We start from the raw sequence: 27500 nt of genomic DNA, 5'->3' as shown, positions 1-27500 counted from the left end.
TCCCACCTGAAGCAAGTTCCACATTTGTTAATGGATACCAAGCACGGTCATTTCTATTAGATTATATGGTTTCACCAACATTCTCATTACGAGAATTTATTGGAAAAACAACAAGACGAGTTTTTAAGGAAAATTATCAACCAAGATGTATATCAATTCATGTTAGACATGGTGATAAAATTAAAGAATCAAATATTTTCCCTTTTAAATATTATGCAGATATATTACAAACTCTTTTAAAACAACAAAAAATCGAAGGCTATAATAAATTAAATTATAGAGCGTTTGATGAAATTACAGAAATTTTCATAATGACAGATGACCAAATTTCAATTAACGAAGCTTTAGAATGGAATAAAAAAACTATGAAAGAAAAATATAATATACATTGGGTTGAGGGTGTTGATAGAATGAATTATCAAGATATTGCTCATTATGCTTTTGATCCGAAATCAGACAGAATCGATCACGGTATGCTTATGCATACTGAAGCTGTAATTGCATCTCGTTGTGAACTATTCATTGGTACAATGTCTTCAAATGTTGGTAGAGCAATCAGTGAGTTACAAGGTGCTCAATATGAATTTAATGGTAAAAATATAAAATATGTTTCATTAGATATGGAATACTATAAAGATTTATCCGTTGTACCAGTTTATAATGGTTTAAAAGGATATCGTTTAATTAAATAAATCTAATAACATAAATAAATGTAATAAAATAAATGTAATGATATAAATATATTTGTCTTTTTTTTTTTTGATTTCTTTTAAGATTTTTTTTTTTTTTTTTTTATACTTCCCCCATTTTTTATGAAAGTAATTTTCTGTTATCTGTTACCGAAAATAACATTTTCGAAAAGATTAAAAAAACTAAATAAATTTTTTATTTTACTTTGATCAAAATATTTTTTAAAAAAAAACTAATTTTTATTTTAAAAATATATTTTTTTTTTTTTTTATTTTATTTTAAAGGTATAAATCCCAAGTTTAAAAAAAAAAAAAAATTAAATAAAATAGATATGATTCCTAATATATAAAAATAAAATAAAAATAAATTAAAATAAATTAAAACAAATTAAAATAAATTAAAATAAATTAAAATAAATTAAAATAAAATAGAATAAAATAAAATTGATCCAAGAATAGGTAATGATCAAGTCATTATTTGTTTTTTTTTTATAAGAAAATAAAATTAAAAAAATTAAACATAGTGCAAAATTTTGCCATAATGATGGAATAATTTGTTTTTTTTTTATTAATTTTTCACTTTTTTTTTTTCAAAAAATTGAAATATTTTTTTTTTTTTTTTTTAATTTTTAATTTTTTTTTTTTTTTTTTTTTTTTTTTGCAATTCAGTCGAAATTGAAAACGACATATGAAACAGATAAAGAAAATTATCAATAAATAATAAATAAATAAAATAAAATAAATTTAAAAAACAAATAAATTTAAAATAAATAAAAATCTAAAAACTAAATTTAAAATATAATAGTAATAATAATAATAATAATAATAATAATAATAATAATAATATAAACTTATAAAATTTTTCATTGAACATCATTTTTTTTTTTAAAAAAAAAAAAAAGAAAAATCATTTAAACATATATTAAAAAAAAAAAAAAAAAAAGAAAAAAATGAATTCAATTATATCATTACAACATAAAATTTCAATTGGAATAGTGACAAAACCATCATTTATTTCAACACCAATTCAATATATTTTTAATCAACAAAAAAGAAATATAGTATATAATAATAATATTAATAATAATAGAATAAATAGTAATAAAATTGTAAACGATGAATTTTTATCATTATCATCACAATCAACTTTAAATAAAATTCAAAAATTTGAATTAAATAAATATGCGCTATCTTCATTTGAAAAAAGATTTTTTTCAACAACCCCACCAACTGATAATAATAATAATAAAAATAATTCAACAACAACAACAACAACAACAACAACAAATAAAACACCAGAAGAAATTAAAGAAGATGATATTATTGTATCAATTAAACCAAAACATGAACAAGAAAAAGTTGGATGGAAAATAAAGATTAAACAAGGTATTGATCATTATTGGTTAGGTACTAAATTATTGGGAAAGAATATTAGTATTGCAGTTGCATTGATTAAAAGAGTTATTAAAGGTCATACATTAACAAGAAGAGAGAGAAGATTATTGGTTCAAACCTCTGCAGATGTAATGAGATTGGTACCATTTGTTATCATTGTATTGGTACCATTTTTAGAGTTGGCATTACCATTCATTTTGAAATTATTCCCAAATCTCTTACCATCAACCTACACATGGGAGAATGAAAGATTAGAGGGTGCCACCGTTAGATCCAAGAGTAATTCAAAGGTTCGTGGTCAATTAAAGGATCTCTTACATGAGATTAGCTCCGAATCCAAGAAGGACACTAAAACCGAAGACTTTTTCAATTTCATGACCAAAGTAAAGAGTGGTCAAACCGTCACCTCTGATGAGGTTTTAAAGATGTCTCAATACTTTAAGGATGATATCATCATGGAGAAGATCACTCGTTCACAACTCTTGATGATGCATAGATATTTAGCAGGTTCCAATTTCATCTCCAAATGGTATTCCAACGAGTATCTTAAAGCTCAAATCTATAAAAAATTGGATAAGATCAAACAAGACGATATCCTCATCAAGAAAGAGGGTCTTAGCTCATTGACTTTGGAGGAATTGGTCGATGCTGCCATCACTCGTGGTTTCAAAGTCGAAGGTTACAATAGAAAATTCATTGAAGGTCAATTGGATCAATGGTTAGATCTTTCCCTAAATAAATCTTTACCACCATCCATTTTAATTTTATCTCGTGCTTTCACCCTTTCACCAGGTGTCACCACAAATGAAGCCCTAGAAGATACTTTAGAACATATTCCACAAGATGTTTTGAATGAAGTAGTCAAAGATTTACCATCTGATCTTTCAACTGAACAAGGTCAAGAAATGGTAAAAGAAAAAATTAATGAATTAACTAAAGAACAACAAGAAATTACAACTCATACTGAACAAGATGATGAAAATACTAAAGTAGATGATAAAAATGAAAAACAACCAACAACTCAAGATGATCAACAACAACAACAACAATCAAGCGAACAACAGCCATCAAGCGAACAACAAGAAACTTCAGTAAATGAAGCTCCAAAAGATGAAGAAAAACCAAAAGAAAATAAGTAAAAAATAATATACATTTGCAAAACAAAAAAAAAAAAAAAAAAAAAAGAATATCGAAATACACCATTATAATACCAACAACAAAATTTTAAGGAAAAAAAAAAAAAAAATTATTTAAATACAAAACAAAAATAAAATTACAAACTATAAAATAAATCTAAATTTTAAATTAAAATCTTAGGGGGATTATAAATTTTAATATCAAACATATTTTATTTTGTTTTAATTTTTTTTTTTTTTTTTTTTTTTTTTTTTTCTTTAATTATTTATTTTATCTTTTAGTTGGTTGCTTCTTGATCTTCTTCTTCAGAAAGTTGATCTCTCTCTTCATCGCTTTCTTCATCGCTTTCTTCATCGCTTTCTTCATCGCTTTCTTGATCACTTTGTTTGGTTACAAAATCACCATCACTATCATATGTTGTTGGATTATTTTGATTGTTTAAACATTCATCTTCATCTTCATCAACAAGAACTGCTTTTTTGCTTCCTTCATCATCATTATTATCATCTTCATCATTATTTTCAACGACAACTAATTTTGGAACTAAGTTTAAAGTTTTATCAAGCTTTACTATTTCATTATTTGAAGTTTGATATTGAATTTGGTATTGATCTTGTGTTATTAAACCTGTTTCTAATAAAGATTTATAGAATTGAATATTACATTGATGAGAGATCCACCAATATTCATTTGGTTCTTTATGATAAAGTGTAACATTTATTAACATTTGTTTAAAATCTTTTAAAACCTCTGCCAATTGATAGTTTGGACCACTCTTTAGTTTATTTAATATTGATGTTATTGAAACTGGTTCAGTAATAATGGAATAATATTTAAGTTTGAAAGAATCTACAAAATCTTCATATGGAATATTCTTGAACCATTTATCCAATGGAGTGGATTCCACATCACCGGGATTTGAAGTAGTTCCTTGGAACTCATATTTAGTTTTTGATATGAAATCAAGTGATTCCTTAATTTTTCTTTTACCCTCATCTAAATCTTTAAAATCATTATCATTAATTTCTTTTTCAAATTTATTTATAAATTGTTCAATTCTTTTTCTAATTGATTCAAGTTTTAATTCTTGTTCAATTTCTTCCTGTGTTTGTTGTTTGGTGGTAGTGGATGATTTAGTTATTTTAATTTCTTGTTTTGTTTCAGTATCTGCTTTTTTAGTTGTTCTCGTTACTGTTGTCGATGTGATTTTCTTGACAACTGGATTGCTTTTTGTTGCTGCTGATAGTGGTGGTGGATTTGATTTAGAAGTTTTTGATAATGGTTTAATATTTGATGATGCTGATTTATTTTGTGAAATAGGAGTTTTTGTTTGTTTCTGTTTATCTTCTAATTGTTCTTCTTCTTCTTCTTCTTCCTCTTCCTCTTCCTCTTCTTCTTCCTCCTCCTCTTCTTCTTCACTTTCACCTTCTTCTTTTTCTTCATGAGTATTTGCTTTTTTGGAACTGATTAAGCTTTTCATTATATCTTTTTTTTGTTCTTTAGGTTTTAGTCCTTGTAATGCTTTACTTGATTCTGAACGAGTATCACCATCAATTGATGATTTATTTAATGGTGGTTTTGAAGTTATTGTTGTTGTTGTGGTTGTTGAAAGCTTATTTTGGCTAGATTTCAAATTTGATTTTGATGGTTGTTCTATTGCTTGCTTTTTTGTTGTTGTTGTTTTTGGTATTGTTGATGATGATGCTACAGTGGTTGGTGGTGCAGTTTTTAGTTTTTTTGGTTTTGTTGTTGTTGTTGTTGGTGTTGTTGTTGCTGCTGTTAAAATATGTTCAACTTCTTGTTTTAATTTTTTCTGTGCGGTTGGTGCCTGTTGTTGTTGTTGTTGTTGTTGTTGTTGTTTTTGTTGTTGTTGTTGTGGTTGAATATTCTTTGGTAAAATTAAATTATCAACATAAACTGGTGCAAAAAATTCAATTCTGAATGCTCTTAAACCAATTGAAATTATATCATTATTACCAAGTACTTCCTTTTTATTAATGAATGGTATGAAATTAATTCTAATTGTATCTGATATACTTGGATCAACTAATGGATTTAAATAAAATTTTCTAACTTCTTTATCATAAATAATCTCTGCATGATTTGAATAAACACCTGGTCTTGTTATTAAAATATCCGTTGATTTTTGATCACTACAGTGTTTTCATTATATTAATATATTATGAAATGAGAGAGAGAGAGTTTTTAGGAAAAAAAAAAAAAAAAAAAAAACATACGATCCAATTATAAATTTATATTTTCTCATTTCAACAATTTGTTTAACAGTGCCATCTCTATTAAATAAGTGTAATCTAGCAAATACTTTTTTCTTTTTAACTTGTTGAATATTTCCTTTTAAAAGTGATGATGTTGCATTTCGATTTGGATTGATGTTATTATCATCATTATTTATATTTTCCTTATTGTTATTATTATTATTATTATTATTATTATCTTCGCAATGAACTGATAATCCTTCTAGCTTTTTGATAGTTGAAATATCTTCCATTATTTATTAATTATTATTATTAATAAATTATTTTTTTGATTTTTTTTTTTTTTTTTTTTTTTTTGGTAACCAAAACTGACAAAAAAAAAAAATTAAAAAAAAAAAAAAATTAAAAAAAAAAATATGAAAAAAAAAAAAAAAGGCGGGGATAATTGGAAATTGGGTTGGAAAGAATAAAAAAAAAAATGTTGGAATATAATCGTTTTAAGAATAATAGTGTGGTATTAATAGTAAAAATACTAATGTATCATAAACCATGGTAATTCAATCACCACAACATTGAATTTTTTATTTTTTTTTGTTATTATTATTTTATTATTTTTTTTTTATTTTTTTTATTTTTTTTTTATTTTTTTTTTTGGTGGTAAATAATATAAAATAATTTAAATTTTTCTAGATTGTCAATGAATTATTTAATACATCATAATTTATTATAATTTTATTTTCAAATAATTGTCTATTAATCATTTAAATCTTTTTTTTTTTTTTTATAATTATTATTATTATTATTTTTTTTTTTTTTTTTTTTTTTTTTTTTTATTTTTTTTTTTTTTTTTGAAAAAAAAAAGGTATAAATAGAGGAATAAAAATTAAATTTAGTAAATAAGATTGAAAAAATTTTAAATAATGGTAGGAATTTATTTTTTTATTTTTTTATTTTTTTTAAACAAAGATAAGAAAAAAAGAATTAGTATTTTTATTAATTTTTTAATTATTAGAATTATAAATTATTATTAGTTGCAATTATCGCATTTTTAGCTTTAATGTCATCAAATCAAATTTGTATGGCAGATATTGAAAGTGATCACAAAGCTTGTATCAAACAATGTTTGAAAAATCATGGTTGTTCAGATGATAATGGAAAACAAAGAGATAAAAGTGAATGTGTTAAATATACTTTCAAATGCCCAAAAGAATGTTTAATTAAAGATTAAAATAAAAATCATTAAAGATTAAAATAAAAATCTTTATTTTTTTTTTTTTTATTATTTTTTTTTTTTTATAATTTACTTTTTTTAATAATAATAAAAAAAACCCATATTAAAATAAAACAATTTTTTTAATTTAAATCTAATTAAAAAAATGAGATAATTTAATGAACATTTATTTTTTTATTATTTTTAAATCTAATCAAAAATAAGTGAATTAAATAAAAATTAATGATGAATAATTAAATTCTAACAATTAAATTTTTGGTTAAAATCAGATTTGTTAGAAAAAAAAAAAAAGAAATTTCTTAAAATAAAAATAAAAATAAAATAATTTTTTATCTATTTTTTTTTTTTTAATTTTTGTTATTTTAAGAAAAAAATAAAGTAAGTGAGGATTTAAAATCTATACCAAAATTGTATAAAAATTTAATTACCAAATTAATTCCAAAAAAAAAAAAAAAAAAAAAAAAAAAACGATTGGTGTGAATGGTTTACACATATCACCCCAATTCACCACAAAAATAATAAAAAAAAAGAAATCAAAAAAAAAATTAAAAAAAATTAAAAAAAAATTAAAAAAATAAAAAATAAAAAAAAATAAAAATAAAATAAAAAAATAAAATAAAAATAAAATAAAAAAAAAATTGATAAGTTAGGAATTTGATAAGAATAGGTCTTTAGTAAAATATTTTGTAACCTTTTTTGTTTTTATTTTATTAAATAAATTTTAAGTTTTAATTTTTTTTTTTTTCTTAATTTCTTTATAAACCGACAACTTTAAAATTTTTTTAATTTTTTTTTTATTTTTATTTTTTTTTTTTTTTTTTCAAAACAAAAATTTTTTTTTTCATTTTTTTTTTTCTTTTTAATTTATTTATTTATTTTTTTTTTTAAATATAGATATTTTGGAAGGAGAGAGAAAATATAAAAGAAGAAAAAAAATGGATGTTAATCAAATTAGAAAAACTTTTATCGATTTTTTTAGAGAGAAATGTGAACATACATTTGTTCCATCATCAGCAGTAATTCCACATGATGATCCAACTTTATTATTTGCAAATGCAGGTATGAATCAATTTAAACCAATCTTTTTAGGACAAGTTAATCCAAAATCAGAACAAGCAAAATTGAAGAGAGCAGTCAATAGTCAAAAATGTATTCGTGCAGGTGGTAAACATAATGATTTGGATGATGTAGGTAAGGATACTTATCATCACACCTTCTTTGAGATGTTGGGTAATTGGTCATTTGGCAATTACTTTAAGAAGGAGGCAATCACTTGGGCATGGGAATTATTGACAGAGGTATACAAATTAGATAAAGAACGTTTATATGTCACTTACTTTAGAGGTGACCCAGAGAAAGGATTGGAAGCAGATCTCGAAGCAAAGAACCTTTGGTTGCAATATTTACCAGAGGAACGTGTGCTCCCATTCGGTATGAAAGAGAACTTTTGGGAGATGGGTGACCAAGGTCCATGTGGTCCATGTTCAGAGATCCACTATGACAAAGTGGAAGGTCGTGATGGTGCCTCCTTTGTCAATGCTGATGACCCAACTTTGATTGAAATTTGGAATTTGGTTTTCATTCAATATAATCGTGAGGCTGATAAATCCTTACGTCCATTACCACAAAAACACGTCGACACTGGTATGGGTCTCGAACGTTTAACTTCAATCATTCAAAAAGTACCAACCAATTATGATACCGATGTTTTTATGCCAATCTTTGCCGCCATTCAAGAGGTAACTGGTTATCCAGAACCATACGGTGGAAAAGTCGGTGCTGAAGATACACAACAAGTTGATATGGCCTATCGTGTCATTGCCGATCACATTCGTACACTCACATTCTCAATTGCTGATGGTGCCGCCCCATCCGTCGATGGTAGAGGTCAAGTCCTCCGTAGAATCCTTCGTCGTGCCGTCCGTTATGGTAAACAAAAATTAAATGCACCAGCTGGTTTCTTCTCTAAATTGGTTGATGTTGTCATTGCAAACTTTGGTGAATTCTTCCCAGAACTCAGAAAGAAACCAGAACACATCAAAATGGTACTCACTCGTGAGGAGGATATGTTCAATAAAACTTTGGAGAAAGGTATTGTTGAATTTGAAAAAATGATCAAAAAGAGTGTAAATAATACCCTCTCTGCCGAGAATGCTTATTTCCTTTCAACTTGTTATGGTTTCCCAATCGATTTAACCACCATTATGGCCGAAGAAAAGAATTACAAAGTCGATATCAAAGGTTATGAAGGACTCTGTGAAGCTCAATCTGAAATCGATCGTAAACGTCAAAAGGAAAAGAAGGTCGAATTAACACTCGGTGCTGAAGCAAATGCATGGTTAAAGAATAACGATATCAAACCAACCGATGATTCATTCAAATATAAACAACATGAAATTCAATCAGTTATCAAAGCCATTTGGAATGGTAAGGAATTTGTTGACACTGCTCCAAAGGGTACCTTAATTGGTGTAGTTTTAGAGAATTCAAACTTTTACGCTGAACAAGGTGGTCAAATCTATGATATTGGTCAATTGAGTTTCATCGATGATCAAAAGACTGCTTTCGACGTCAAGGATTGTAAAGTATTTGGTGGTTATGTACTTCATATTGGTTACCTCTCCTATGAATGCGATTCTTTGAAAGTTGGTGATCGTGTTGAACTCACCGTCGACTATACTCGTCGTTCACCAATTATGTCAAATCATACATCAACTCATATGGTCAATTACGCACTCAAGAATATTTTAGGTGATGGTATCGATCAACGTGGTTCCTTTGTCGACGCTCAACGTTTCAGATTCGATTTTTCATTTGGTAGAGCAATCACCAAGGATGAACTCATTAAAATTGACCAAATCGTTAATGATCAAATCTTTAAACAACTCGATGTTCACGCCAAAGAGGTCGGTTTGGCTTCCGCTAAAAAGATCAATGGTCTTCGTGCAGTTTTCGGTGAAGTTTATCCAGATCCAGTTAGAGTTGTCTCTGTTGGTGTACCAGTTGAACAATTGATTGAAAATCCAACCAATCCAGAATGGGCAAACTATTCCATCGAATTTTGTGGTGGTACACATTTGTCAAACACTAAACAAGCTGAACTCTTCACCATTACCTCTGAAGAAACTTTGGGTGCTGGTGTACGTCGTATCGTCGCTGTCACTGGTTCTGAAGCTGCCTCTGCTATAGAACTCAATAAAGAATTGGAAGTCAGATTCAATAATGCCCTCAAATTATCAGGTTCAGAACTTGCCAAGGAAATCGTTTCCTTATTAGATCTTCTCAAGGTTGTCACCATTTCAGCAAGTGTTCGTATGAATTTGGTTGAAACTTTGAAGGAAGTTCAAGCACTCCAAAGAAAACAAGTCAAAGAACAAGAAACCATCTTGGCTCAACAAGCTCAAACCTATTTAGAGAAAACCTCTGAAGAATTGGCTAAATCTCAACCAAAGGTTTTCGTAGATTTAGTAAACTTCAATTCAAATACTCCTTTAATCACTGAAACCATTAAAAAAATTCAAACTAAATCACCAATGACTGCAATCATGTTAATTAGTCCAGATGAAGAAAAAGGTAAAGTTACTTGCATTGGTATCGTTCCAAAAGATTCTGAAATCTCAAAAACTTTAACTGCAAATGCTTGGGTTGTAAAGGTTACCGAAGTTTTAGGTGGTAAAGGTGGTGGTAAAGTTGATGTTGCTCAAGGTGTTGGTTCTAAATTAGATAAAATCGATGAAGCTATTCTCGTTTCAAGAGAATTTGCAAATGCAAACTGATTCAAATTATCTTTATAAAAATAAAATAAAATAAAAAAAATAATAAAAAAAAAAATTAAAAAATAAATAAATTGTATTGTATTGTATTGTATTGTTTTAATAATTAAAAAGTTTGATTATTAATTTGTTCATTTGATTTTAATACTTTCATTTGTGATATTAATTGAATAATCACCATTTCTCCATGGATCTAATCTTATCACTTTTTTTTAATTTTTTTATTTTTTTATATTCTTTTTATTTTTTTTATTTTTTTTTTTTTATATAAAAAATAAACAAAATTATTTTGGTTGGGATCTAAAAATTAATGATTTAAAAATAATAAATATATATAAATATACTTGAACATTTTGTTAGTAATTTTACCAAAGTATTTGGATTAAAAAAAACCCAATTCAATGATTAATAATTATTTAAAAAAAAAATAAAAAAAATTTTAGAGTAGGAATTTAAGATTAAAGTCAATAATAATTTCATTGAAATCTTATTTTTATTTTTTTATTTTTTTATTTTATAGAAATATTGATTTTTTTTTTTTTAATATTAATTATTAATCATTGAATTGGGTTTTTTTTTATTTTTAATAATTGTGTTTTGAATTGAAACCTTAAGTTTATTTGTTCAACCACTAAAAAAAAAAAATAAAAAAAAAGAAAAAATAATAAAAAACAAATAATTTAAAATAAAAAAGGGGGTGAATTATTTGTTTGTAATTTGTGGATTGGTCACAATTAAAAGTGAAATATTTGTGTAAAAATGAATATTATTTGTTCAATAAATAATTGTACTGAATAACAACTATCATAATATTGTTAATTTTCAGTTGAATATTATTTTTGATATTTTTCTCTCCATCATTTCGATCCAATTATATCATCAATTTAATTACAATTTAATTACAATATTAACTTATTTCTCGTTTTTTAATAATACATTCTCAAGCATCGACTTGATAAGTCACTATTAAAATAGAATTCTATTTTTAACATTTATTATTTTTATTTTATTATTTTCTTTTATTTTTATTTTTTTATTTAATTTTTATTTTTTTTAATAAGTATTTAATAAAAAAAATGATTTTTCATTTCTATTCATTACTCAATACAATTAAAAAAAAAAAATTTATAATTAAATATTATTATTTTAATAAGATAATATCTAAATAGTTTATAAAAATAATTAAAATAAAAAATGATTTTCACTTCATTAACAAAAATTTTAAATAAATCCTCATCGTCAGCCTTAAATAAAACCTTTGATATCAATTCGAAATCAATTTCAATTAATTTTGAAAAATCTAATAATCAAAGTACTATTATTTTAAATAATCCACTTGGTAACAAAGGTGGTATATCAAGAACTTTTAATTAATAATTGTATTTTTATCCAAAGAAAAAAAAAGGGAATTTCCACTCCAAATTCAACAAAACAAAACTTTCCGAATTAAATTTATAACCAACCATATGGGTTTATAAAAAATATTACAAACGAAAAAATAAATTGAAAAACAATTAAATTAAAATAAACTTTAAAAAAAAATTTATTTTTTAATTAAATTTTAATTTTTTTTTTAAAGATAATATAATTTCATATTGGAATTTATTTTATTTAATTTTAATTTTTTTAATTTATTTTGTTGTATTTCTTTTTATTTTATAGTAAGATGATAAATCTTTATTGATCGATTTGAAAACGTGTAAAAATATATAAAAACAATAAACCAAAAATAGTGACAAATGAAAATAAATATTATTATTGTTCATAATTCAATTATACAATCTATAATCATTCATCTTTGCCATGGCGGTAAGTCCACAAATAATTCAATTTTTTTATTTAATTATTAAATTATTTTTTTTTATTTTTTTTTTTGTGGTGGGGTTGTTCAATAAAACTCTAGTGTAATAAAATCATATAAAATATAATATGGGGTTATTATATTATTTTTCAATCAATTGAACAATGTGTAAAAAATTGATTATATTTGTATAATAATTGTTCCAAAAATCATTTCATACTTTTTTTTTTTTTTAACTAATTTTATTTTTTAATTATATTTTTGATTTTTCAATGGTGGTAAATTAAAATAAATTAAATACAAATAATAGTTGAAATATAATAAAATTAAAAAATAAATTAAAATCATAGAAAAATGAAAGTTTTATTTAATTTTTTTTTTTTTTTTTTTCGTGCACAATCGAGAGCATAATTTTATAATTGAAAATTGAATTTTTGATTTGTCAAATACCACCTCTTGGACCAAGTTTATTAATTGACAATGAAGCTATCATTTTTAAATTATTACCAAAATTTATTTGAACTAGTTAGAATTAATACCAAATCTTGTATTTGAAGATGATGATGATGATGTTTTATTTGAAATTTTAGTTAAAGTATTGAAATCATTTTTAGGTTGATTATATTTTAATTTCGTTTTTTTATTTGTTTTTAATTATTTGGGTAATGAAATAGAATTTTCATTTTTGATTAAAAAATTTTTTTTTTTTTTATTTAATTATAAAAAAAAAAAAAAAAAAAAAAAAAAAAAAAAATATAAAAAAAAAGTTATAAATAGAACTGATAATCACAGTATAGTTATTTAACAAATCAATGCTTTCGATAAAAATAGTTTAAAACCCAAAAATAAGTTAAAGGAGGATTATCTAAATTGAATGATTAGATAATCCCCATTTAACTTATTAAATCAGATCGATGAGGTATTTCCAACTGATAAATAACTAATATAATTGGCACTAATTTTATTGGGTAAAAAATAATAATCATTTTTACACCCAAATTTTTTAAATTATTCCACAATACAAAAACTATTTAACCCATAATGCACTTTAATTTTTTTTTTTTTTAGGGGTTTAACAAAATTATTTTAGTTCGAATTTAAAAATAAAAACAAATAATTTAAAAAATAAAGGGGTAAATTATTTGTGGATTAGTCACAATTAAAAGTGAAATATTAGTGTAAAAATGAATATTATATGTTCAATAAATAGTTATACTAAATAACAACGATCATAATATTGATAATTTTCAGTTGAATGTTTATTTTTGATATTTTTCTCTCCATCATTTCCATCCAATTTTATCATCAATATAATGTTAAAATTAACTTATTTTTCGTTTTTTTAATAATCCATTGGGGAGCATCAACTTGTTAAGTTACTATTAAAATAGAATTCTATTTTTAACATTAATTATTTATTTTTTTATTTTTATTTTATTTTTTTTATTTTTTTAAAAAGTATTTAATAAAAAAAATGATTTTTCATTTCTATTCATTCAAAACAAATATAATTAAATTAAATAAAATTTAAAATAATAAAATATTATAATTTTATAAAAAAATATAGTTTAATTTAATAAAAATAATAAATTAAAATAAAAAATGATTTTCACTACATTAACAAAAATTTTAAATAAATCCTCATCATCAGCCTTAAATAAAACCTTTGATGACATCAACTCAAAATCAATTTCAATTAATTTTGAAAAATCAAATAATCAAAGTACTAATAATTTAAATAACCCACTTGGTAACAAAGGTGGTGTCGACAAATATTAATTAATAGTTGCATTTTTATCCAAAGAAGGGAAAAAAAAAAAACTTTCCACAAAGCAAAACTTTCTGAATCAAATATATAACCAACCATATGGGCCTATAAAAAATTACAAACGAAAATGAAAATCGAAAAACAAAAAAAAAAATTAAAAATAAATTTTATTCTTTAATTTTAAATTAATAAATTTTGATTCAATTGGTGTTTTTTTACTTTTTTTTTTTTTATTTATTTAAAGTTTAAAAAAATTGGTTATAATTAAATAAATTTGATCTTAAAGCTTCATTGGTGATATGTTGTTCCCATGAATATCTATTAAAAGATAGACTCTCGATAGATCTGGTTTCAAATAAAATGGTATTAATTGAATCTTCGCCTTCACCAACAGTATCTATAATTCTATGACACATTGGTGTTGAATACCCATTATACATAGATTTATAGGTTGATCTAATGAACAAATCTGTACTTATTTTATCATATGATGGACCATAAGGAATTGAAAATGATGGTTTCTTTAACTCTTTTAGAATTTGTTTTGATAGGCTTGCTGATGCTAATAAAGCAATTCCATTCTGATTAAGTGTTGGAGAGAACCCATCATTTTCACTCACCTTAAGTATAATATCACTAAAAAAATAATTAATTTGTGGTGTTGGTAAATAGTAGATATGAAAACCACGATCTAAATATTTAACCAACCGTTTTTGATAATGGCCATTACCTCTAACATTAAAGTTAAATTCACAAGCAATGTTAATACTATAATTTATTGAATGCATAGCTCTTTCCAAACAGTATAAATCCTTTCCATTGAATGCAAAACAAGATGCATCGATATCAACACCTACTAAAATGCTCTCAAGTGTAGGATAAAAGTGAAGATTAATTTGAACATGTCTATTTGGATAATACTTTGAAATTGTTAAATGATCACCATGAATCGTAGTTGTTTTATCAGTTTGTAATTCATCCAAAGATCCAAAATATGTTTCAACGAACTCTACAATATCATTTGACTCATAACCAGTAAAACAAACATCAATATCGCTATCTCTATATTCATCTTCATTAATTGAATCTGTTAAACATGCTGTAAGTATACCACCAATAAAATAACATGTTTTTGGAATTTTTGAAAAATCATTAAACATATTATTTGTAACCAAATGAAAATTTTCAATAAACTTTTCCTTATTAACAATTGATGATTCTCCAATCACTATTGATTCTGACTTTTTCCTATTTGTATGCTTTAACAATACATTATCTGATAATTTAGAAATATTTTTGTGTGTGAATAATTGATAATTTTCATAAACATTTATTGAAAAACTATCTTGAAAATGTGGTAAAAATAAATCTTGTGCTATTGATTTACCATAATTAAATCTAAACCAATCATCTCTAATAATACAACTATTTATTATTCTTTCAATTGGGAATAATGATTCAATTTCATCAGTTTTATTATTATTAAGTATATGGTTTTTAAAAAGTTCAAATAAAATTTCCTTTCCAACTGGAGTTTTATCATTGAAACAACTATCAATAAATCCAATTAAAATATCTTCTGCTAATGAATTTATTTTTATTAGTGTATCATCTCTATTAATTAAAAATAATTCTTTTAAAACAGAGTGACAAATTTCTTTAAATTTTGGAATAACAAGTGAACCAAATGGAAATTTATCCACAGTGATCCAATTTTCACCAATTTTATTTGTTTTACGATTTAATCTATTAAAATCTATATCTCTAAAAAATTCATGTTTAATCTCAATTGCTTTATTTTCTTTCATATCTATTATTAATTCCTCAGCTACATGATTAAGTATTGTATCTTTTTTAAAAATTGGTGATCCATCATCATTTAATTTACCTAAAATTTGAGTACGTAATCCATTTGATTTTTTTTGAATTCCCTTTTTTAAAAAAAAATTAATAAATATAAATAAATAAATATTATTCATTATTCATTTTAAAAAAAAAAAAAAAAAAAAAAAAAACCTACATTATTAATAATATCAGATTTAAAACTTGTTAAAACTGAAAAATCTCTTTCTCTTTGAATCATTTTAAAATAAGTTGAAGTCAAATTGTATTCTTTTAAATAATTATATTGTTTACCATTGTTTTTATTAAACAAAGGGCTTCCTCCTATTGAAAATTGAATCATTTCAAATTCATTCAATAATGAACAAAAATCATCAATTGAATAAAGATTTTTATTTACATTTTTCCATCTTTTGATTGAATCTAGTTTGGCTATAATTTGTTCATCTCTCATTGGAAAAGTAATAATCAAATCATTTGCCATACATTTGTTTACATTTACTTTTTTATTATATGGTTTTTTCATTTTTTTTATTTTTAGAAAATAAAAAAAAAAAAAAAAAAAAAAATGGAATTAAAAAAAAAATTAAAAAAAACAGAACAAAACAAGAAAATGGAAAAAAAAAAAAAAAAAGAAACAAATACACCATTTTTTTAGTTTTTTAGTTTTTTAATTATTTAATTTTTTTTTTTTTTTTTTTTGATTGTAGTCAATTTTATTTTTTATTCAACTAGAATCGTAAATAATTCATTATTATTTATAAATTATTTTTTTTTTATTATTATTTTATAATAATTTTAAGATTGAAGTTGTTTTAAAACATCAGAAATTGATTGTAACCATTCTTGTTGTTCTTTTTTAGAATCAGCCATTAGTAGATAATCTCTCATTATATTTTTACTATTTATTCCAGATAGAATGACAATACCAAAGGGTTTACCACTATGTGTTTCAACTTTTGAGTGACTTAATTTGATAATTCCTTTCGGTTTTGTATCTTTTCTCTTTTTGTAATAGCTGAGTGAGTCATTTTTCAATTTGAACCATCTTACTGTCCAATTACGACGACCACCTTCACCACCACCTTTCTTTTTTAAATTACCCTCTTTAACAATATCTGATAATGGTACCACCTTTACATTTGAAACCTCTTCAGAGTAGGTACTATTTGTGTCATTGGTTGCAAGTGATGATGATGATTCTGTTGATTTATCATTGGTTTGAAGTGTTGATAAAGATTGTGTAGATGTTTGATTAATTGATAAATTATTTGAACTTGAATTTGGTGTTGATTGTTGTACTTGTTGTGGTTGAGGTTGTGATTGTTGTACTTGTTGAAGTTGTTGTTGAGGTTGTTGTGGTTGTGGTTGTGGTTGTGGTTGTGGTTGTGGTTGTGGTTGTGGTTGTGGTTGTGGTTGTGGTAAAATTGAATCAGATGATGCTCTAGGGGTTGCTGATGTAATGGTTGTTGGTAATGATGGTGCTGCTGTTGAAGCTGCTGAATTTAATAAATTATGTGCACTACTACTACCATTACCATTATTTATATTATTGTGATTATGTGGAGTGGGTGAAGGTGGTCTTGGTGATAATGAACCAGTACTACCTCCAAGGACCCCTCCTAATTTTGCTTTTTGTGATTTATCTTTTGGATGAATTGTTGGTACATTTGAGGGTGGGTCTGGAAGAGATGATAAATCCTCTAATGCAACAATATATTTAACTTTTTCTTTTTTATCCTCTTCATCTTTATAAATATTTATATTTAATACTGATTGTTTTAATTTTTTCTCTTCTTTTTCTATTTGTTGTTGTTGTTTTTGTTGTTCATCCTCTAATTTTGTTGGTGTTTCTATTGTTGTTGTTGTTGTAGTAGAAACTATTGATATATTTGTATTTTCTTGTTGTTGTTGTTGTTTTGGTTGTTGTTGTTGAGTTTGGTCTGGTTGATCTTTTCCTTGCTTCATATTTTCTAAATCACTATCTACCTCTCCATCACTACATGTTGATGAATCTGAATCTGAATCTGAATCCTTTTCTTGGCTTTCTTTTGTATTATTACTATTAGTGTTACTGTTGTTGTTATTATTATTATTATTATTACTATTTACATCGGTATCATCAGAAACAAATGTTGCAATTGGTTGGTTCATCGATAAATCATTAGTAGTATTGTTATTTGTATTCACTATCATATTATCAGAAGAAATCTTTGTTGAAGAGAGAGATGAATCATCAGGAATTGATAAAGTACTATTTGAATCTATATTTACAGAGATACTACTATTAGCTGTATTTGTAGTATCTGAAGTTTCTTTATCTTCCGTTATATTATTATTATTATTATTATTATTATTATTATTATTATTATTATTATTATTATTATTATTATTATTATTATTATTATTATTATTATTATTATTATTATTATTATTATTATTATTATTATTATTATTATTATTATTATTATTATTATTATTATTATTATTATTATTATTATTATTATTATTATTATTATTATTATTATTATTATTATTACATTCATTAATTTTACTAGAATTATCTACAATTGAGATATCTTCTTTTTTTTCTTCTTTTTTTTCTTCTTTTTTTTCTTCTTTTTTTTCTTCTTTTTCTTCTTTTTCTTTTTCTTTTTCTTTTTTAATTTCTGTTGTATTGTTTATTTCAATTGTATTTTCTATATTATTTTTATTACTATTATTGATATTGGTAGTATTATTACTAATACTATTATTATAATCAAATGATGAATTTGAAGTTATATCTAATAAAATATTCTTAATTGAAGAATATTTTTGTTCAAAAGTGTCAATTTTAAGTTGTAAAACTTTATGACTTTCTAATACAGAATTGGATGGTAAAGAGTTGGTAGTACCATTACTAGTACTACTTGAATTGCTTGTACTTGAATTTGCTAATGGTGAATTATTTATGTTTGTTGGTTTGAGGATAGTTTTTGGACTAACTGGTAATGAATGTGATGGACCACGTTTTGTAAGACACAACTTTAATTGCATAACCTGATCTTCAAATTTTGATATTGTATCCTCCAATTGTTTATTACTATTTATAACTTGTTGTGGTGAATTTAATAGTGTATTATTATTATTATTATTATTTAATGTTGATAAATTTGGAGTTGTTGATCCAATAATTGGTGTACCACTATTACTATTATTATTACTACTACTATTACTACCAATTGTATTATTAATAATATTATTACTACTGCCACTAGTGGTGGTGGTGGTGGTGGTGGTGGTGGTGTGGTTATTGTTATTGTTATTGTTATAACTGCTATTTGTGGTATTAAAATTATAATTAATACCACCACTACTTGCATTCAAAGATTTTGATGGTGATAATTCTTCTAAAATCTTTTTTAAATTTTTATTTTCAGATTCAATTTGAGTTTGTTTTTGTCTTTCAGATTCTAATTGACCACTTAACATTCTAATTTTTGATTCTAAATCTGCAATAACTTCAACACTAACTGTATTGGTGGTTGGTGCTGCTGATGCTGTAGAGGTTGTTAGTGGTTGATCTCCATTATCACCTCTAATACTATTAATTATTGTAGTAGATCCCCTTTGTTCTTGTTCATCAATAATTTTGTTATCCATTATTTTTAATGATTTGTTTTTTTTTTTTTTATTTTTTTTTTTTTTTTGATTTTTTTATTATTTAGATTTTTTTTATTATTATTATTATTATTATTTTTATTTTATTTTTATTTCTGGTTGGAGTAAAAAATATATATTAGTATTTATATATATATATATTGAATTATATGTACTAATAAAATAAAAGGAAAAAAATAAAAATAAAGTTAAAAATATGTGGATGAATTTTTGTGCTTGTGGTGTTATATATATGTATATTTATATATATTTTTTATATATATAAATATATATGTGTGGTGGTGTGTATGTGTGTGTGTGATAGTGAGTGTATGTGTATGGTTATAAAAAAAAGAAAAAAAAAATCAAAAAAAAAAATAAATAAATAAATAAATAAACTTTAAAAAAAAAAATAATAAAAAATAAAATATATTAAATAAAAATAATAAAAAATAAAAAATAAAATTAAAAATTTAAATAAATAAAGTTATGTGGATACCTTTTTTAGGATTAAAATTCTCTCTGTTGTGTGGTAGCTACCACACTGCTGAAAAAAAAAAAAAAAAAAAAAAAAAAAAAAAAAAAAAAAAAAAAAAAAAATCACAAGAGACACAAAGAGAAAATAATTTGAATATGAAGATTATATTTATAAATCTTTATTACTATAACTGGTTGTGAAGGAAAAAAAAAATAAAATAAAAAAATGAAAAGAAAAAAAAAAAAAAAAAAAAAAAATAGAAAAATAGAAAAATAAAAAAATCTTTTTTCTTTTGGAATCAGAAAATAAAAATAAAAATAAAAATAAAAATAAAAATATAAAATAAAAAAAAATATATATAAAAAATATATATAATTATCGGTACACTGTATTATTAAGTTTTTATTTAAATTTTTTTTTTTTTTATTTTACTTTTTTATTTTATTGAATTATTTGATTATTACCATCATTTAATAAAAAAAAAAAATAAAATAAAAATAAAAATAAAATAAAATAAAAAAAAAATCAAAAAAAAAAAAAAAAAAAAAAGATATTCTAACGTTTTTTAATTTTTATTTTCATATTTCACACACAAAAAACTTTTATTTAAAAAAAAAAAAAAAAACAAAAAAAAACAAATATCCAAAAAAAGAAATGAACAACCTAATTAGTAAATTCAATAAAATTATTTATTTGAATGCAACCAAACAAACAAATAAAATTAATTGTAGTTTTTATTCAACAACAATAAATAACAATAACAATAATAATAATAATAATAATAATAACAATATTTCAAATAAAAAAGCTGAAATGAGTAAGGAAAATCAACAACTTTTACAAGATTTAGAAGAAGAATTTGACGAAGATGAATTTAAACCATATGTTAATCCAATAACAAAAGAAATTGGTGGACCAAAAGGCCCAGAACCAACCAGATATAATGATTGGGAAAGAAATGGAAGGGTATCTGACTTTTAAAATCACCCCTCCCCAAAAAAAAAAAAAAAAAAAAAAAAAAAAAAAAATCTGGTGACATATATATATGTATATTATAAACACCCCTAAAAAATTTAAAAAAAAAGAAGAGAAAATTAAGTTTTTATTATCTTCTAAAATTATAAAAAAAAATAAAAAAAATAAATAAATTATCTTTTTTTTTTTTTTTGAAAAAAAAAATTTTATTTATAAATATAAATTAATTTATTTATATATTATTATTTTTAGTACTATTTAATATTTATATATATTATTTTTATTATTTTTTAATATTTTTAATTTATTTTGTTGTTGAAGTAGTTGTTGAATTATTCGTATTAAAAATTGACTCAACATTTCTTCTATTTGTTGGACTTTTATTTACAGCGTCAAAACCTTTAAAAGTGAAACCAATAAAGGCTAAATCTTTATCTTTTATATTACCTTTACCCATAATATTTGATTTTTTAGTTGGAGTTGTATATGTACAGTTTGAATTTATATTATCATTTAAATTTATATTGTTATTACTATTATTATTATTGTTATTATCATCATCATCGATATCATTTGGAATTTCTTCATAAATATCAAAATTTGAAGTATCAGTTGGACTTTTTAATTCTGGAACGAATGGTGCTGATTGATTTCTAATGTTATCCCAATTCACACCTTTAAAGAATGGATGTAATTTAATTTCATCAGCAGATTTGTAACGATCCTTCTCACAAACCAATCTTTTGATGAGATCAATCACTTCTTTTGAAAGACCCATATCGGTTGGAATTTGAAGTGTTTCTTTACAATTGAGAATCTTTAAACAAGTCTCAGTGGTGTTATCCGATAGAAATGGTGGATGACCCACAACCATCTCATAGAGTATGACACCAAGTGACCACCAATCCACCTCTTTATTATACCCAATTTGTAGGAACACCTCTGGAGCGGTATAGTCAGGGGTGCCGACAGCACTGTAGGCCAAGGCCCTTCTTGCCTTCTTCCAAGATGCGATTCTCTCAGTCTGGGTCAAGGGTGTTGCTTCGATGAGCTTCATCTTGATTGTCATGGCATCGCCCACCAACATTTGATAGAATTCTGAGGAATGCAAACGATGGAAACCAGTGCACAAGCCGAGATCGCAAAGCTTCACATGTCCCTTTGAGTCTAGCAATAGATTATCGGGTTTAATATCACGATGAATGTAACCCAATGTGTGCACAGACTCAATGGCTAAAATAGTCTCTGCTATGTAGAAACGTGCTTGATTCTCTGTGAAAATGTCATACTTTATCAAAAGGGACATCATATCGCCGCCGGGGAGATACTCCATAATCAAGTACAAGTAATTGTCATCTTGGAACGAATAGTAGAGTTTCACCACCCAATTAGTGTTTGCACTTGCCAATACGTCACGTTCAGCCCTAACATGTGCTGCTTGCTCCTTCTTTAACATCTCTGATTTCTTTAATCTCTTCATTGCATACAAATCATTCGATTCCCTATGACGTACCAAACTAACCTCCCCAAATGCACCCCTACCAATGATCCTAATAACTTCAAAATCCGATCTCTTCAATTTTAATCTCTTTATTCTCATATAATCAGATTCTTTCTTATCCAATTCTTTTCTTAGATCATTTGATTCTTTTGATGATAATTTCATATTTTCTAATTTTAATTCTAAATCTTTTCTTCTAAATAAATTTAAAAAAAAATAATAAAAAAATATAAAAAAAATAAAAAGAATTAGAATTTATTTATTTATTTATTTATTTATTTATTTTAAAATTTACCTTTGACCTCTTTCTTTTACAGATTGTTGAGCATTTATATAATATTGTTCAATATACATTTTAGCTGCTAATGATCTATCCATTGTAGGTCTTGATAAAGGATCACTTGAATAAACTGTTGTTGTATCTTCTTCATCTTCAAAGTTTTCTCTTTCATCATCAGATCCAACATCAATTACTGATTCATGGTCATTTATCATTTTTTATTTTTTTTTTTTATTTATTTAAATTAAATTAAATTATTTATTATTTATTATTTTGTAAAAAAAAATATATTTATTTTTTACTTTTTAAAGTTATTATTATTATTATTATTTATAAAATATATATAAAGAAAAAAAATATTTATTATAAATAATAAAATATTTAAAAAATTTTGAAATAAAGGTTTGTTTTTTTTTTTTTTATTGTGATTATTTTTTATTTTTTTTTTTTTTATTTTTTTTTTTTTTTATTTTTTATTTTTTATTTTTTATTTTTTTTAAGAATGATGATGATGGTGATATAAAAGTTGGTATTTAATAGGTATCTATTGTATATGAATATATACTAGCAATTATGTTTAAATAGGGTGAGTGGGGTGATTACAAATAAAAAAAAAGAAAAAATAAAAAATAAAAAAAAAAAAAAGAAAAAAAATTTTAAATTTTAAAAAAAAAAAAAATAAACAAAAAAAACTGGGTGTGTATTTAAAAAGAGAAACAAGAAAAAAAAAAAGGAAAAAAAAAAAAAAGTGATTAATCAATTGATGAGATGGGTAATCTGTAAACTATTAATTAAACTTGAATTATTATAATTATTACTATACAATATATTATTAATATTAACAATATATTTTTATTATTATTTCTATAGGGTATAAAAATAGTTTGGTATTATTATTATTAATAAATAAAAAAAAAAAAAAAAAAAAAAAAAATAAGCAAAGCAAAGCAAAAGAAAAAAAAAAAAAAAAAAAAAAAAATAAAAGTAATTAAGAGAAACTTTTTTAAATTGATCAGTAATTGTCAGGGGTGCCCTCAAATTTTTTTTTTTATTTTTTTTTATTTTTTTTTTTTTTTATTTTTGTTTTTCATTATTATAATCACACTAATTTTGAACACAGTGCCCATTGGTGCTTGTTTTATTTCTTTTTTTTTTCTTTTTTTTTCTTTTTTTTTATTCTTTGATTAAATTTTATTTTATTTTTAAATTTTCATTTTTTTTTATTTTTTACCTTTAAGTAAATATTTTTTAATATTACCATATATTATTTATATATATATATTTTTTTTTTTTTTTTTTTTTTATCCTTTTTTTAATCCTTTAAATTAACCATCAGATATTTTTTTTTTTTTTTTTTTGACCCTCAAACCACCAAAAGTTTTTTTTTTTTTTTTTTTTTTTTTTTTTTTTTTTTTTTTTTCAAAAAAAGTTAGTTAGTTTAGGTTTTTCTTAATTTTCCATCATTTATTAAAAGTTTATTCCACAAAAGATTTTTAACATGCATAACCTTTTAATAAATATTTAAAAATAGCTATTTGATAAACATTTTTATTTATTTATTTTTTTATTTGACATTTTTTTTTTTTCCAGAAATATTTTGACACCATTGTTTTTTTTTAAAAAAAAAAAAAAAAAAAATCCAACAAATCCCAAGTTTTAAATAAACTCATTTTCGAATGAATGTGGATATCTCATTATTGATTTGAGATTTTTGTAAAATGGTTTATTTTTTGTAAATTAAAAAAAAAAAAAAAAAATGAAAAAAAGTTTTTTTTTATTTTTATTTTTATTTTTTTTTTTTTTTTTTTTTAATTCCAGATAATCAATAACAAAATAAAAATAGAAAAAGATGAATTTATCATTACCTTTAAACAAAGATAATAGTGGTAATAGTGGTAATAGTGGTAATAGTGGTGGTAGTGTTTGTAGTAGTAATAATACATTATCGCCAATATTATCAAATTCAATACTTTCATCACCAATATCATCACCAAGATTAATAAGTTCAAGTAATAATAATAATAATAATAATAATAATAATAATAATAATAATAATAATAATAATAATAATAATAATAATAATACAATAAATAGTGATAGTAATAATAATAATAATATTAATAATAAACCAAGAAAAGCAGGTATTCAATTAGATTCAGATGGTTGTTTAATTAAAAGAATTATAAAAGAAGGATATGGTGAAATACCACCACCAAGATCAATTGTTACAGTTCATTATGAAGGATATTTATCGAATCAAGTTTTATTCGATTCATCAGTACAAAGAAATTCACCATTTACATTTCAAATGGGTACAAAATCAGTTATTGATGCAATTGAACTATCCATTTCAACAATGAAAGTTGGTCAAGAAGCTGAAATCGTTACAACTCAAAGATATGCATTTGGTAAATTAGGTTTACCACCTTTTATACCCCCAAATGTTTCAGTTATTTATAAAATTAAATTATTATCATATAAATTAAAATCAAATGTATGTATATTAAAATAAATATAAAGTAAATAAATAATTTATTAATTTTATTAATTTTATTAATTTTATTAATTTTATTAATTTTATTTTATTTTTTAGGATTTTACAAATTTTGAATCATTAATAAATAAATCAAAAGAAGAGAAAGAGATTGGTAATCAGTTCTTTCAGAAATCAAATTATAAGAAATCAATTAGACATTATGTAAAGAGTATTTGGATATTGAATGATCCAGAACAAACATTAGGATTAAATGAAATGGAGAATAAATTATTAAAAGATACATTAATAATTTTATATTTAAATTTAGCATCTTGTAATATTAAATTGAAAGATGGTAAAAGAGGTATAAGTAATTGTGAAAAGATATTGGAATTGGGTGGTAATACAACTGCTAAATTCTATTATCGTATGGGTCAAGCTTATTCTTTAAATAAACAATATGATTCTGCTAAAAGATGTTTAGTTCAAGCAATTCGTTTAGAACCAAATGATAAATTATTAAGAGATGAATTAGAAAATATTAAAAAATTACAAGAAGAAAATAATAAATAAATTAAATTAAATAAATTAATTAAATAAATAAATAAATAATTCATGTACATTTTGTTGTTGTTGTTGTTGTTGTTGTATTTATAAAAATTAAAAATTAAAAATTAAAAATTAAAAAAAAAAAAGAAAATTTTATTTTATTTTATTTTATTTTAATTGTTATTATTTGTTTTATTTTATTTTTTATTTTTTATTTTTTATTTTTTATTTTTTATTTTATTTTTAAAACATTTCTTCAACCTCTTGTTCAACAGAAATTGTAGCAGATGTGGTTGATGTGTTGGTGAAATCTAAATCAAGAAGATCGGAAAAGTTTGATTTTTGAGATGATTCAGTTTGAGCGTTGTTGTTTTCATTTGGTTTAAAAGTTGAAATTGAATCAAAATCAAATTCTAAATCAAATTTGGATGATTCTTGTTGTTGTTGTTGTTGTTGTGGATCTTCTACTTTTTGTTCTACTTTTTCATCTTCTTTTTCTTCTTCTTCTTCATCTTCTACTTCTTCATTTTTATTATCATCATCATTACCTAAAAGATCATCGATAATTTCTTGTCTTTCTTTTTCTTCTTCAACAACTTGTTCTTCAAGTTTTTCTTCCTCCTCAACAAGTTCAGTTTCAACTTCTTGTATTGGTTGTTCTTCAACAACAATAGTTTCTTCTTCTTCTTTTTCTCCAACAACAACAACAACTTCTTGTTTTGATTCATCAACAACAATAGATTCTTCTTCCTTTTCTTCTTCTTCTTGTTTTGATTCCTCAATAACAATAGATTCTTCTTCCTTTTCTTCTTCTTCTTCTTCTTCTTCTTCAGCAATAACTTCTTGTTTTTCTTCTTCAACAACAACTTCTTGTTTTTCTTCAACAACAACAACAACAACTTCTTCTTTCTCTTCTTGTTCTTGTTTTTCTTCCTCAACAATAACTTCATCAATGAATTTCTCTTCATCAACTTCTTGTTTTACTTCTTTTTCGTGTTGTTCTTCGTGTTGTTCTTCTTGTTCTTGTTCTTGTTCTTGTTCTTGTTCTTGTTCTTGTTCTTGTTCTTGTTCTTGTTCTTCTTTTTCATTATTACTACCAACTGATTCAGTTTCATATACTTCTTCTTTAAGTGGTTCATCAATTGATTTATTTTCATTTTCTCTTTCTCTTTCTCTTGAAGAGTTTGATTCAAGATCTGACTCAATTTCATCAAATTTAATATCATCTTGATCAAATTTAAAATCATCCATTGAACGGTCGATTTCAATATTTTGAATTGGTTCTGTGGTTTCTTGGATGAATTCTTTTTCTTCCTCTTGTACCATTTCTTCTTTATCTTCTTCTTCTTTGTCTTCTTTGTCTTCTTCTTGGACAACCTTTTCTTCCTCTTCAATTTTTACATCTTCTTCAACTTTAACCTCTTCTTCAACTTTTACATCTTCTTCAACTTTTACTTCTTCAACTTTAACATCTTCTTCTTCAACTTTAACATCTTCTTCTTCAACTTTAACATCTTCTTCAACTTTTACTTCTTCAACTTTAACATCTTCAACTTTAACATCTTCTTCTTCCTCAACTTTAACATCTTCTTGAACTTTAACTTGTTCTTCAACTTGTTTTTCTTGTTCAACCTTTTCTTCAACAATTGGTTCAACTTTAATTTCTTCTTTAATTGTTTCTTCTTCTTTTGGTTGAATTTCAACAGAAGGAGTTGGAGTTTCAGTTTTAATTACCTTTGCTGCTGCT

General features: G+C 23.3%; 13 protein-coding genes across 13 annotated transcripts in view; 8 read left to right on the top strand and 5 right to left on the bottom strand.

Moving 5' to 3' along the window:
• The window catches only part of DDB_G0278473 (hypothetical protein), a gene marked incomplete at both ends in the record, with an annotated part of 2219 nt that extends 1527 nt beyond the window's left edge, over nt 1-692 (top strand). The window contains one exon of the mRNA XM_637294.1: nt 1-692. This exon is cut by the window's left edge and continues 128 nt beyond it. Within this exon, the coding sequence (XP_642386.1) occupies nt 1-692 (692 nt within the window).
• A 947-nt stretch (nt 693-1639) lies between these two features.
• DDB_G0278471 (hypothetical protein) lies at nt 1640-3223 on the top strand (the record flags this gene model as incomplete). Its single annotated transcript, XM_637293.1, has 1 exon — nt 1640-3223. One exon carries the CDS (start codon nt 1640-1642, stop codon nt 3221-3223), a length of 1584 nt encoding a protein of 527 aa, XP_642385.1.
• A 275-nt stretch (nt 3224-3498) lies between these two features.
• DDB_G0278469 (bromodomain-containing protein) lies at nt 3499-5730 on the bottom strand (the record flags this gene model as incomplete). The annotated part of the gene is made up of 2 exons (XM_637292.1): nt 3499-5374; nt 5459-5730. The coding sequence occupies 2 exons, from the start codon at nt 5728-5730 to the stop codon at nt 3499-3501; spliced, it is 2148 nt and encodes a 715-aa protein (XP_642384.1).
• Nucleotides 5731-5915: 185 nt separating this feature from the next.
• Nucleotides 5916-6665, top strand: DDB_G0278689 (hypothetical protein; the record flags this gene model as incomplete). Its single annotated transcript, XM_637291.1, has 2 exons — nt 5916-5960; nt 6450-6665. 2 exons carry the CDS (start codon nt 5916-5918, stop codon nt 6663-6665), a joined length of 261 nt encoding a protein of 86 aa, XP_642383.1.
• A 938-nt stretch (nt 6666-7603) lies between these two features.
• On the top strand, nt 7604-10444 carry alaS (alanyl-tRNA synthetase; the record flags this gene model as incomplete). Its single annotated transcript, XM_637290.1, has 1 exon — nt 7604-10444. One exon carries the CDS (start codon nt 7604-7606, stop codon nt 10442-10444), a length of 2841 nt encoding a protein of 946 aa, XP_642382.1.
• Nucleotides 10445-11635: 1191 nt separating this feature from the next.
• On the top strand, nt 11636-11815 carry DDB_G0278467 (hypothetical protein; the record flags this gene model as incomplete). Its single annotated transcript, XM_637289.1, has 1 exon — nt 11636-11815. One exon carries the CDS (start codon nt 11636-11638, stop codon nt 11813-11815), a length of 180 nt encoding a protein of 59 aa, XP_642381.1.
• A 2029-nt stretch (nt 11816-13844) lies between these two features.
• DDB_G0278465 (hypothetical protein) lies at nt 13845-14021 on the top strand (the record flags this gene model as incomplete). The annotated part of the gene is made up of 1 exon (XM_637288.1): nt 13845-14021. One exon carries the CDS (start codon nt 13845-13847, stop codon nt 14019-14021), a length of 177 nt encoding a protein of 58 aa, XP_642380.1.
• Nucleotides 14022-14255: 234 nt separating this feature from the next.
• DDB_G0278463 (hypothetical protein) lies at nt 14256-16378 on the bottom strand (the record flags this gene model as incomplete). Its single annotated transcript, XM_637287.1, has 2 exons — nt 14256-15941; nt 16031-16378. 2 exons carry the CDS (start codon nt 16376-16378, stop codon nt 14256-14258), a joined length of 2034 nt encoding a protein of 677 aa, XP_642379.1.
• A 272-nt stretch (nt 16379-16650) lies between these two features.
• Nucleotides 16651-19497, bottom strand: DDB_G0278461 (hypothetical protein; the record flags this gene model as incomplete). The annotated part of the gene is made up of 1 exon (XM_637286.1): nt 16651-19497. The coding sequence occupies one exon, from the start codon at nt 19495-19497 to the stop codon at nt 16651-16653; it is 2847 nt and encodes a 948-aa protein (XP_642378.1).
• A 1129-nt stretch (nt 19498-20626) lies between these two features.
• Nucleotides 20627-20953, top strand: DDB_G0278459 (hypothetical protein; the record flags this gene model as incomplete). The annotated part of the gene is made up of 1 exon (XM_637285.1): nt 20627-20953. One exon carries the CDS (start codon nt 20627-20629, stop codon nt 20951-20953), a length of 327 nt encoding a protein of 108 aa, XP_642377.1.
• Nucleotides 20954-21251: 298 nt separating this feature from the next.
• On the bottom strand, nt 21252-22943 carry ndrA (NDR family protein kinase; the record flags this gene model as incomplete). Its single annotated transcript, XM_637284.1, has 2 exons — nt 21252-22644; nt 22744-22943. 2 exons carry the CDS (start codon nt 22941-22943, stop codon nt 21252-21254), a joined length of 1593 nt encoding a protein of 530 aa, XP_642376.1.
• A 1634-nt stretch (nt 22944-24577) lies between these two features.
• On the top strand, nt 24578-25777 carry DDB_G0278455 (hypothetical protein; the record flags this gene model as incomplete). The annotated part of the gene is made up of 2 exons (XM_637283.1): nt 24578-25222; nt 25322-25777. The coding sequence occupies 2 exons, from the start codon at nt 24578-24580 to the stop codon at nt 25775-25777; spliced, it is 1101 nt and encodes a 366-aa protein (XP_642375.1).
• A 219-nt stretch (nt 25778-25996) lies between these two features.
• Nucleotides 25997-27500, bottom strand: part of DDB_G0278453 (hypothetical protein) — a gene marked incomplete at both ends in the record, with an annotated part of 2725 nt that continues 1221 nt past the window's right edge. Inside the window, one exon of the mRNA XM_637282.1 lies at nt 25997-27500. This exon is cut by the window's right edge and continues 919 nt beyond it. Within this exon, the coding sequence (XP_642374.1) occupies nt 25997-27500 (1504 nt within the window).

The sequence above is a fragment of the Dictyostelium discoideum genome, assembly GCF_000004695.1.
Source record: "Dictyostelium discoideum AX4 chromosome 3 chromosome, whole genome shotgun sequence".
NCBI lineage: Eukaryota > Evosea > Eumycetozoa > Dictyosteliales > Dictyosteliaceae > Dictyostelium > Dictyostelium discoideum.
Note: the sequence above shows the minus strand (reverse complement) of the source record. Positions and strands in the feature narration are given on the sequence as shown.